The 11,572-nt window shown below is 49.9% G+C and overlaps 1 protein-coding gene across 3 annotated transcripts in view; it reads left to right on the plus strand.

Annotated features, from left to right (window-relative positions):
• Positions 1 to 11,572, plus strand: part of ADCY3 (adenylate cyclase 3) — an 86,114-nt gene that overhangs the window by 73,297 nt on the left and 1,245 nt on the right. For all 3 annotated transcript variants that reach the window (XM_040224487.1, XM_040224488.1, XM_040224489.1), the window contains 10 exons: positions 1,319 to 1,406; positions 2,231 to 2,347; positions 4,526 to 4,785; positions 5,057 to 5,122; positions 6,584 to 6,665; positions 7,597 to 7,755; positions 8,244 to 8,390; positions 8,941 to 9,060; positions 10,399 to 10,522; positions 11,137 to 11,261. In XM_040224487.1, the coding sequence (XP_040080421.1) occupies positions 1,319 to 1,406; positions 2,231 to 2,347; positions 4,526 to 4,785; positions 5,057 to 5,122; positions 6,584 to 6,665; positions 7,597 to 7,755; positions 8,244 to 8,390; positions 8,941 to 9,060; positions 10,399 to 10,522; positions 11,137 to 11,261 (1,288 nt within the window). The remainder of the gene's footprint in view (positions 1 to 1,318; positions 1,407 to 2,230; positions 2,348 to 4,525; positions 4,786 to 5,056; positions 5,123 to 6,583; positions 6,666 to 7,596; positions 7,756 to 8,243; positions 8,391 to 8,940; positions 9,061 to 10,398; positions 10,523 to 11,136; positions 11,262 to 11,572) is intronic.

The following is an 11,572-nucleotide window of genomic DNA, read 5'->3' on the forward strand; positions in this document are numbered from 1 at the left end:
GGGCACATCTCTAAGGGCTCCTGGAGCATTAGTTTGCTCCCCTGTAAAGTGAAAGATCAGGATGCTGATGATCTGAAGATAATAATATCTGGCTAACTCAGAATTGTCCAGTTCAGTTCAGTTCAGTCGCTCAGTCGTGTCTGACTCTTTGCGACCCCATGAATCGCAGCACACCAGGCCTCCCTGTCCATCACCAACTCCCGGAGTTCACTCAGACTCGTGTCCATCGAGTCAGTGATGACATCCAGCCATCTCATCTTTGGTCGTCCCCTTCTTCTCCTGCCCCCAATCCCTCCCAGCATCAAAGTCTTTTCCAATGAGTCAACTCTTTGCATGACGTGGCCAAAGTACTGGAATTTCAGCTTTAGCATCATTCCTTCCAAAGAAATCCCAGGGTTGATCTCCTTCAGAATGGACTGGTTGGATGTCCTTGCAGTCCAAGGGACTCTCAAGAGTCTTCTCCAACACCACCGTTCAAAAGCATCAATTCTTTGGCACTCAGCCTTCTTCACAGTCCAACTCTCACATCCATACATGACCACTGGAAAAACCATAGCCTTGACTAGATGGACCTTAGTCAGCAAAGTAATGTCTCTGCTTTTGAATATGCTATCTAGGTTGGTCATAACTTTTCTTCCAAGGAATAAGCGTCTTTTAATTTCATGGCTGCAGTCACCATCTGCAGTGATTTTGGAGCCCCAAAAATAAAGTCTGACACTGTTTCCACTGTTTCCCCTCTATTTGCCATGAAGTGACGGGACCAGATGCCATGATCTTCGTTTTCTGAATGTTGAGCTTTAAGCCAACTTTTTCACTCTCCTCTTTCACTTTCATCAAGAGGCTTTTTAGCTCCTCTTCACTTTCTGCCATAAGGGTGGTATCATCTGCATATCTGAGGTTATTGATATTTCCCCCGGCAATCTGAGGACCAAATTCTTTCATTTACTTCACAAATATTTACTGTCTACTTTGCACCTAGGGTTAAGGTCTAGAGATGCAGTGAACACTGTCAGCTCAGCAGCCCTTGGCCATAAGCTGCTCTGTTCCATGCTCTCCCCTTCCATCATAGTGACATGGCAGAAGGCTTGTTCCTAAGAATCCCTTCCCAGATTTCACTGGGCTCTACCCAGGGCATCTGTAAGTCTGCCCTTCTCTGGGAAATGCCTCTAAAGAACAGTTACAGCTGGAGACGGTTGTGTGTCCCCAGACCCTGCGCACAGCTGTGTGGAGGGGAGATCACGTGGAACTTCTGGGGCACAGCCCCGCCCCCCCCAGCCCCAGCCCCGGGCCCGTCCTCACCGTGTTCTCTCTCTCACAGGCTCATGACGAACTATGTGACCTTTGTGGCTGGGGAGGCTCTGCTCCTGATCCTGACGATCTGCTCGCTGGCTGCCATCTTTCCCCGGGTAAGAAGCGCAGCCCCTCCTGGCTCAGAGCCTTCTGGAAGTGAGGACCACTCCCGGCGAGAGCCAGTGCTGGTGGAGCTGTGCGCTGTCAGCTCCCGCCAAGTAGACGACTCCTGTTGTGGTGTCAGCACCACCCATTCATTTATGACAGACTCCTTCACTATTGGCTCTGCACCCACTTTGGTCCAGGCCCTTGAGCACATGAGGGTGAGAGAGCCTGTATCAAGATAAATGGGAACCTGTGTTGAAAAGCAGAAGAGGACTGGCTGGAAGGTGAACTGGCTCCAATTGCAAAGGACCCAAAGCCAGACACAAGGGATTAAGACTTTCTCCTATAAGCAGTGGGTGCCAGGCAGAGGTTTTGATCAGAATGACAAGGGAAAAGCAGCATTTTAGGAAATTTAATCTGGCAGTAACTCACAAGTAACTTGGGGGTTTTAGGTATACTGACCCAGGGAAGGCAGGAGGGTCCAGGCAAAGTCAGCCGGCCCTGAAAACTCCTGACCTGGCTTCACCATCCAGAGGCCAGGAGTGGACTGCTGCTGGAGGGCCACCCATAGGCTCCGCTGATCCCCAAGCAGCTCTGGGAAGGGCTCTGACACCTGGGCCAGGTGTGCCACCCACACCTTCGGCAGCACTGGTAGGCTGAGCTGGGACCCAAGTGCCTTCTCAGTTCTGCCACAGTTGGGTTTTGGTTGATGCATGCGCACAGCACTACTTCCCAGGTTCCCAGGAAGTGTGGGAGCAAGGAGAGTGATTAGCAGCCTTGTTTACAGAGGAAAAAGCTGTCAAGGCTCAAGGCCCTTGAAATTCCATGCTTGTAGGCCTTTCCTAAGAAGCTCGTGGCCTTCTCTACTTGGATCGACCGGACACGCTGGGCCAGGAACACCTGGGCCATGTTGGCCATCTTCATTCTTGTCATGGCAAATGTGGTGGATATGGTGAGCCCCCACTGTCCTGCTGAAGGGATGCCCGCTCTCATAGGAGGGTTCTGAATTGACCTGCATGAGCAGTTGCCAGCCCATCCTGTCCCCCCAGCTATCCACACTGGCTGGTAGACACAGGTTTGATGGCACTTGGGTTCCTAACTGATCATCCCAACCAGTGGGGTCATCTCCCCAGGGTACCTTCCAGACTGCCTCTCTCCCTCGCCCAGCTCCTTGCTCTCCCCACATCCAGGAGCCCAGCTCCAGGACCTGTGCTGGGGGCTTTACGTAGGTTGGTTCATTTAATCCGTATAATCCCAAGAGGTCATCTGTAGTTTCGTGTGAAAAAATGCTGCTCAGAGAAGTTAAGTCAGTTGTTTTAGGTCACACAGCCAGCTAGCAACCCAGTGAACTGAAGCAGTTCTGAACCCCTGTCCTGTCTTTTTGTCTTCCATGTCTCACTCCTCAGGGGCCCTGTACTCTAAGCTTTCTGCGTGTCTTAAATGTTCCCTAATGAGGCTAGTGTCAGGCGTCGAGCAGGACAAGGGAGGTAAACCTGCTCCCCAAGAGGAGCGCTCCTGTTGGGCCTCCGTCCATCCGAGCGAGGCCAGACCTCCCAGAGCTGGGTCACTGGGGGCGGCTCCTCTGCTGGTGGCAGATTTACTCCCCTGCTGGGGCTTCCCTGGTGGCTCCTATGGTAAAGAATCTGCCTGCAATGCAGGAGAACTGGGTTTGATCCCTGGACTGGGAAGATCCCCTGGAGGAGAGCATGGCAATCCACTTGTGTTCTTGCCTGGAGAGTCTCCATGGACAGGCGAACCTGGCGGGCTACAGTCCATGGGGTCGCAAAGAGTTGGACTGAGCAACTGAGCTTGTGAGCTCTGCTCTCCTCAGTTCCTGCAGGTGCCGTGAAGGGGCAGAGGGACAGCTGTGGGCAGCCAGCCAGGTACCGAGCACTGGGTGCTTAGAGCTGTCACTGGTACTCTCTCGCCAGGCCTCACAGCTCCCTCCAATGTTGGTAGCACTAGGTGCACTCTCTGAAGAGTCCTATTTTTAAAAAATATAACCGTATTTGCGTTGTTCTCTTTAACACTGAAGCACAGGAGACTTATTCTGGCAGCATATAGGTGAGAAGCCCTAGGCCATTCAATCTAAGTTCAACAGGAATGGGGTTCAGAGCCCTGATATGCCCACAGGTAGCTGGTGCCCACAGTGCAGGGAAGAGAAGGCCCAGGTCTCCTGCATGTCAGGAACCCTTGGAACCTGACGTCTGGGCCTGGGGACCGCTATCTAGCAGGGTCATGGACACTGGCAGGACAGCAGGAGGTCTGGTCACCAGGGGAGGGGTGAAAATCTGGCTAAGACTTTCCCCATGCTAGAGTCACATGCTGAGGGCTTTCCCAAAGCCAGATAAAAGCCAGGAGCTAAAAGTGAAGTAGATCTGATTTGATTTATGGATGCACTTTCCATTGACCACATCTGCCCAGCAGTGGGACTGGCAACCAGATTCCAGAAAGAAGTCTGAGCGAGAACTGGCTGCCCTCACAGTGAACCGTAGGGTGGCTGACTGGCTGGCCCATGGCTCCTCCAAGGCAACAGTGTGATGTGGGCAAGAGCATCTTGGGCCTGAAACCTAAACCCCAGATTCCTAGTCTGGCTTTACCACCTGCTAATTTCGCTACTTTGGCCAAGAATGGCCCGTCTGTTTTATATGATCGTGTGTGTACTGTGTACGAGGTTGCTTCAGCCGTGTCTGACTCTGTACGACCCCACAGACTATAGCCCTCCAGGCTCCTCTGTCCATGGGATTCTCCAGGCAAGAATGCTGGAGTGGATTGCCCTTCCCTTCTCCAGGGCATCTTCCTGACTCAGGAGGATCAAACTGGCATCTCTTATGTCTAATCTGCATTGGCAGGCAAGTTCTTTACCACTAGAGCCACCTGGGAAGCCCCTTATACGATGGTACCAGTACTCAGAATACACAAAGAGAGTTTTCATGATCATCAGAGATGATGGTAAAGCTCTTAACAGGAATTACTGACTTGCACATTACTGTCCCCTGGTAAACTTTCTCTTCTTGCTCGGGGTTTCTGAGGGAAGTGACAGCTGCCACGGCCCAGCCTTTTCTTACCAGTGTCTGCTGTCCCCTTGCACCCCACGCTCTCCTCACCCACTCACGGTCCTGGCCTCCAGCTCAGCTGTCTCCAGTACTACACAGGCCCTACCAACGGCACCGCAGAGATGCAGGTGGAGGACGGCTGCGTGGAGAACCCCAAGTACTACAACTACGTGGCTGTGCTGTCCCTCATCGCTACCATCATGCTGGTGCAGGTCAGCCACATGGTCAAGCTCACACTTATGCTGCTCATTGCGGGGGCTATAGCTGTCATCAACGTCTACGCCTGGCGCCCCATCTTTGATGATTACGACCGCAAACGCTTCGAGCAGCACAAGTAAGATGAAGCCTGTTTGGAGATCTGCATGGTTTCCTTCCTCCCACCCACCTCCCCAGTCCCCACTTCAAGGTCAATGGGCCTGCAAGTGAGCTGGCCATCTGTCTCTAGGGCTAATCAAAGGCTTGTATGGGAATCAGAGTTCGTGGCTTCTCACAGACTGGTTGGCTGTAATCCCAGGACAGAACCGGTCCCTTCTTGAGGACTGGAAGGCCCAGGTCACCTCAGTGTTTGGCTGGGTGCAAGTATGTGCTGTTATCTGTCCCGACAGCTTTCCGATGGTGGCCTTAGAGAAGATGCAGGTGTTTTCCAGCTCGGGGCTCAATGGCACTGACAGGTAAGGGTGTCTACTTTCCCGTCCTGCCCTGCGTTTCCGGTCCCTTTCTTCAGGAGACAAAGTACAACAGGCCAAATCCCCAGGGTCTCATCCTTTCAGAGGAACACTGTATGGGATGTTCAAGCTCCAAAAGTCAGCATGTTTCTGTGGGAGGCTGGAGCAGACTTTAGTGCTTATCTGGCCACACTGGCCTCTCCTGAGGTGAAGAGAATGCAGACCGGTCTCGAGGGTGGAATAGAGAACAGGCTGGAGAGGTAGAGAGAGGAGCAGCCATCTGGGTGACGGCTGCGGAACAGACCTCAAAAGCTGGAGGAAGGGGCCCTGTGGCATTCAGCCTAGAACACCCGGACTCCTTCCCCACCACAGTGGTTCTCTGTGGGGCCTCAGTAGGCCAGTTTGCCTGAGTCTGTCATCTCTTGACGAGGTTATCAGCAGAATTCTTCAAGATCCCATCTTAGCTCTGAAGTTTTAGAATGTTATGATGCAGTGACTTGACTAGACTTTTAAATAAGTTAAAAAAAAAAAAGAAAAAAGATTACCTAACAGAGAAGATGGATAGAAGACTTGAATAGGCCTTTCACAAAAGAAGTCTAAACAGGCACTAATAAATTAAGGGCATTCAAGTAATCAGGGTCATGCAAATTAAGGCCACCAGGAAAGACTGTCACACACCAACCAGTTTGGCAAAAATTAAGAAGGCTGATAACATCATGGATTATGGTAACTCATACATTGCTGGTGGAAGTATAAATGGTACGACCAAAAAAAAAAAAAAAGGTACAACCATTTAAGAAAACAATTTGGAGTTAATTAGTAAAGGTGAAAATAGACCTATGACTCAGTAACTCCACTGCTATGTATACACCTTAGAGAAATTAATGTACATGTTATTTGTCCCCAGATGTATGTACTAGAATGTCCACAGTTGCACTGTTCATAATAGCCACACACGTACAAACATCCAACTCAAAGGAGAACCCCAATGAAGTTAAGACTAACTGGATATGTAAATTGTGATATATGCATATAATACCAACTCAGCTCCACACAAAAATATGGCTGACAGTTATAAAAAAGCATGGTGCAACTGTGCTCTCATCCCATCACTGAGATGTTAGTCTCTCCCTTCTCCAGATTCCTCCATGGTTGAGGCTACTGCTGTGATCAGTCAGGTGATGTGGTGTTTAATAAACATCCAGGGAGCAGCTCTGAAGGCCTGACGTGGATTCCAAGTGCAGCCAGAACTGTCCAGGAGTTGGCTGACAGTTAAGACAAAATCCCAGTGATTTCAGAAATTTTTACTGTCCAGTGGGCATCTGGACTTGATATGAAGGTGCTTAAGCTGCTGAGAAAGGTTTCTGGGGTGATAAGAAACAGCATAGCCACGTTAGAGAGGATGAAAACTCCCTTGTCAGCAGAGGGCAGCATGGCACACTTTCAACTGAATTCTGGGCCCCACAGGCTGCCCCTGGTGCCGTCTAAGTACTCGATGACAGTGATGATCTTCGTCATGATGCTGAGCTTTTACTACTTCTCCCGCCACGTGAGTGCCTGTACACCCGCCCCTTCCGCGCCGACTTCTCAGGGCCTCCTGAGAAGCAGCCCCAGGATCTAAGAACCCAAGCTCCTGGGGAATGCCGTTTTCCTTACCCCACATGGCATGTGACCCCGGTCAGGCCACCGCCTCTGCCATCTCCTGGTCTCCCTCAGGAGTATCAATACCAGAACAGTTCTTACCTCTTGCTCTGACCTGCTGATGGAAGCCTGGGGGTGGGGCATGAAGCCTGGATAAAATCTCTATAATTTCCTAGGCCAGGGGCTCATGGATCTCCACTCATCCTGGCTCTGGGGGTCACTAACACACTGACTACAGAGCCAGAAAGGGAAAGAAGCTGGTGAAATTTTTGTTTGGTTAAAAGGAAAAAGAGGAAGAGGGAGAGGAAGTACCCACACAAGGGACTTACTTCCATATTAGCTTAGGAGCCACCCAGTGGCTTGTCAGAGAACTGCAGCCACCTCCAGCCACTTGGTGACTGGAGCCTGCTGGAAATGGGGACTTCTCTTGCCTGCACCGAGATCCCCACTGCTGCCACCACCCACAAGGCCCATCTGTAGCTAAAATGAGGTCCCAGGAGGCCCCTCACATCCTCCTGTAACCACAGAGGCTGGGGTCCTCACCCCAGCTGTAGGGTGTGGCCTTTTTTGATGAGATGAATCTTTCTGGGGTTCATTTCCCCTGCTATCCAGCCATCTCCATCTTCCTTTCAGTTTTTCCATGTTGGAACCTCTCAAGTTCCCATTTCTCAACTTTTTTTTTTTTTTTGGTTGCACTTTATGGGATCTTAGTTCCCCAATCAGGAACCAAACCCAGGGCCACAGCAGTGAAAGCACCTGGTCCTAACCACTGGACCACCCGAGAACTCCCTCAAATGGCCAGCTTAGGGCACACACCTTGCCTGTGGCTATATCCATAGGTGGAAAAGCTGGCACGGACACTGTTCTTGTGGAAGATTGAGGTCCACGACCAGAAGGAACGTGTTTATGAGATGCGACGCTGGAACGAAGCCTTGGTCACCAACATGCTGCCTGAGCATGTGGCACGCCATTTCCTGGGGTCCAAGAAGAGAGATGAGGTGAGGCATGGCCCCATGCTGGAACCATGGGGCTGTATTCTGGCTTTCTGCCTTCTTGTGACATGGCCTGGGGGTCCAGGTAGGGCTGGACCTACACAGCACCACAGTATTAGAAGCGAAAGAATCTCTTTTGGTGAAGAGCACCACCGTAGACATTGTTTCCACAAGCCATAATCTGAGGCCCGTTTCAGAAGACGAGGCCTTAGTGAGCCCACCTGTCAACTCTTGTCTGAGTGGTTCTCATGCCTCACTTCCCAGCTTCCCACTGCCCTCTTTCCTAGAGCTGGGGCTGTTGGCAGGAACTAGCAAAGCTTTTTGGTTTCCAAAGTTGCAATGAGCCTTTCTAACAATTCAAAGTCAGGATAGTCTGGGAGACCTGTGTGTCCAAAAAGCTGAGTGCACATGTCATGGCTGTGAAGGACATTCATTTCTGTAGCACGTCATTTACTTAGACTGTCTTTGAGCACTTTGGCCCTGTCTCTCTTTAGGAGCTGTACAGCCAGTCTTACGACGAGATTGGAGTTATGTTTGCCTCCCTGCCCAATTTTGCCGACTTCTACACAGAGGAGAGCATCAATAACGGTGGTATTGAGTGTCTGCGCTTCCTCAATGAAATCATCTCAGATTTTGACTCTGTGAGTTACTATCCTGGCCCCCGCATCCTGCCACAAAGCCAGCCCTTCCAGCTTGCAGCCCAAGAAATTTGGGAGTTACTCTGGCTGCTGTTTTCCCATAAAAACTCCTCAAAATGCATGGCAGTTGTCTGGAAATGTTGGGTCCCAGGTGGGAGCCTTGGAAATCACCTATAAGTTCATAGGATAAGGTCTGGCCAAAAGAAGATTCTTGAGGCCCCTCTGCTTCCTCTTATCCTCAAGTTCAGATTCAGCAAACATTTATCAGGTATTTGTGTACCAGGGGAAATGCTTTTACATACATGCTCAACACTTCCAAGACTGGCACTTTTATCCCTGTGTTAATATGGTAGAAAATGAGGCTCAGAAAATCAGGACATTGGCCCAGGATAACATGGCAGATGTTGGCTAACTGAAGCTTTTATAGGAAAACATCTCTCAGATGTTTCATGGGTTTGTTGTTAAAAAAAAAAGGGGGGGGGCAGATCTGTCATTTAGTTGGCTCATGCATCTCTCTTGACTGCTGACAATTCTCTCTTAACACTGGCCTCAGCTTCTGGACAATCCCAAGTTCCGGGTCATCACCAAGATCAAGACCATTGGTAGCACCTACATGGCAGCTTCAGGAGTCACCCCAGATGTCAACACCAATGGCTTTACCAGCTCCAACAAGGTAGCTAACCAGCAGTAACTAGAGGAGACGGATGGGGCAAGAGAGGCAGCCCACACGTCATTGGTGGGAAACAGTGTAATATAAGTAGCTGCCATTAAGTACTATTGTTGTTGTTGTGTGAAGGGGTCCCCTAAGACACACCAACTAGCACCATGCGGCACAAATGCAAAACGACTGTTAAATTCACATCTTCATTTTCTTTTCCATTAGGGTTATTACAGGATATTGAATAGTTCCCTGTGCTATACAATAGGACTTTGTTGTTTATCCGGTCTCTGTATAATAGTTTGCGTCTGCTAATCCCAAACTCCTAACCATCCCTCCCCCACCCTACTTGGCAACAAGTCTGTTCTGAGTCTTCTTCTGTCTCATAGAGTTCATTTGTGTAATATTTTAAAAATTACATAAAAAGTGATACAGGGTATTTGTCTTTTGGACCTAGTGTGGTAATCTCTACATCCATTCATGTTGCTGCAAGTGGCATTTTCTTTCTTCACGGCTGAGTAGTATTCCACTGTACAAATGTGCCACATCTTCATTCATTCATCTGTCATTGGACATTTGTTTCCACGTCTTCAGTTCAGTTGCTCAGTTGTGTCCTCTTTGAGGCCCCATGGACTGCAGCATGCCAGGCTTCCCTGTCCATCACCAACTCCTGGAGCTTACTCAAACTTGTGTCCATTGAGTCAGTGATGCCATCCATCTCATCCTCTGTTGTCCCCTTCTCCCACCTTCAATCTTTCCCAGCATCAGGGTCTTTTCCAATGAGTCAGTTCTTTGCATCATGTGGCCAAAGTATTGGAGCTTCAGCATCAGTCCTTCCAATGAATATTTCCTTTAGGAAATATTTAGGACTAATCTCCTTTAGGATGGACTGGTTGGATCTCCTTGCTGTCCAAGGGACTCTCAAGCGTCTTTTCCAATACCACCATTCAAAAGCATCAATTCTTCAACACTCAGCTTTCTTTCACAGTCCAACTCTCACATCCACACATGACTACTTGGCTATTGTAAATAGTGCTGCAATGAACACTGGGGTGCATGTATCATTAAAATTATAGTTTTCTCCAGATATAGACCCAGGACTGCAGCATCATATGGTAACTCTTTTTGAGGCACCTCCGTACAGTTCCGTAGTGGCTGTACCAATTTACATTCCTACCAACAGTGTAGGAGGGTTCTCTGCACATCCTCTCTAGCATTTGTTACCTGTAGACTTTTTACCAACAGCCATCTCCATTTTATGGATGAGCTTAAAAAGACATGTCTAAGACGGTGTTTATAAGCTAGCTGAAGGTGCCCAGCTGGCCCCGCACTCACAGCCACTCTCTGGTGCAGGAGGAGAAGTCAGACAAGGAGCGCTGGCAGCACCTGGCAGACCTGGCTGATTTCGCACTGGCCATGAAGGACACGCTCACGAACATCAATAACCAGTCCTTCAACAACTTCATGCTGCGCATTGGTAAGCCCTCTCAGTGCGCCCTCTCCTGCTGTGCGCCTCCTCCCCAAGCAGGGAACTCTACAAATCAGGGAAGGGGTCTTGGAAAGACCTGATGCACTTCGGGTGGGGAGGGTCACACTTCTCGAGCTGAAGGGACCTTAAGGGTCTTTAGGTCAGTGATCAAACCAAAAATGTGATGCTCAGCCATTCCTGTCCCATGCTGTTTATGATGGCCTCCCTTCTGAGTCTGGCTGGGGCTTGAGTCTGTCTCCCTTTCCAGGGAATCTTCTGTCATTTCAGTCCTGCCCACTAGGATTAACGTCACCCATCACACACTTCTGGGGAGGGGAGTTCTCAATCCTGGGGAAGGTCACAGGAGACTTGAAGTACCAGGTGGGTGGCAAGAGAAACTGGCAACTTCTGCACTAAATTACTTAGCACAGCAGGGCGGCAGACATCTGCTGAGCACAGTGAGGATGAGAAGACTTGATTTCTGTCCTCTGGGAACTCAAGAGTCAGGCTTGATGAAATCAGGTTATATAACCAGGAGCTTTGTGGCTGGAGTCAGGCGGAAATTGAGAGGAGTTGGTGGCTTCTGCAATGGGGCTGAGCTCAATTTTGTGCCTCCCCCTCAGGAATGAACAAAGGAGGGGTCCTGGCTGGGGTCATTGGAGCCCGGAAACCACACTATGACATCTGGGGCAACACAGTCAATGTAGCCAGCAGGATGGAGTCCACAGGGGTCATGGGCAACATCCAGGTAAGTCCAGGGGACAGAATGAGAACAGGGCATGTGTTGCTGGGCACTGTGGCCTCTGTTCTGTGGGCCCAGAATGTTAAGCGGGTAGTGTTGTAGTCAAGAGCAAGAGTGGGACAAGCTTCCTCAGTAGAAGGGAGGAAATATTTCAACTCTATTTGCAAAAGGTTAAAGTTTTGGGTAAGAACATCCTGCCTGTTGATGTGAACGAGCTGACATTTTGGGCCTCCAAGTGCTCCCCTCAAAACCACCTGATCTTTGTCACTGGGTCTGGCAGGAAAGCTCCACAAAAAAGGCAGAGGACAGAAAAGCAA

Source organism: Oryx dammah, unplaced genomic scaffold, assembly GCF_014754425.2.
Source record: "Oryx dammah isolate SB20612 unplaced genomic scaffold, SCBI_Odam_1.1 HiC_scaffold_25, whole genome shotgun sequence".
Classification (NCBI taxonomy): domain Eukaryota; kingdom Metazoa; phylum Chordata; class Mammalia; order Artiodactyla; family Bovidae; genus Oryx; species Oryx dammah.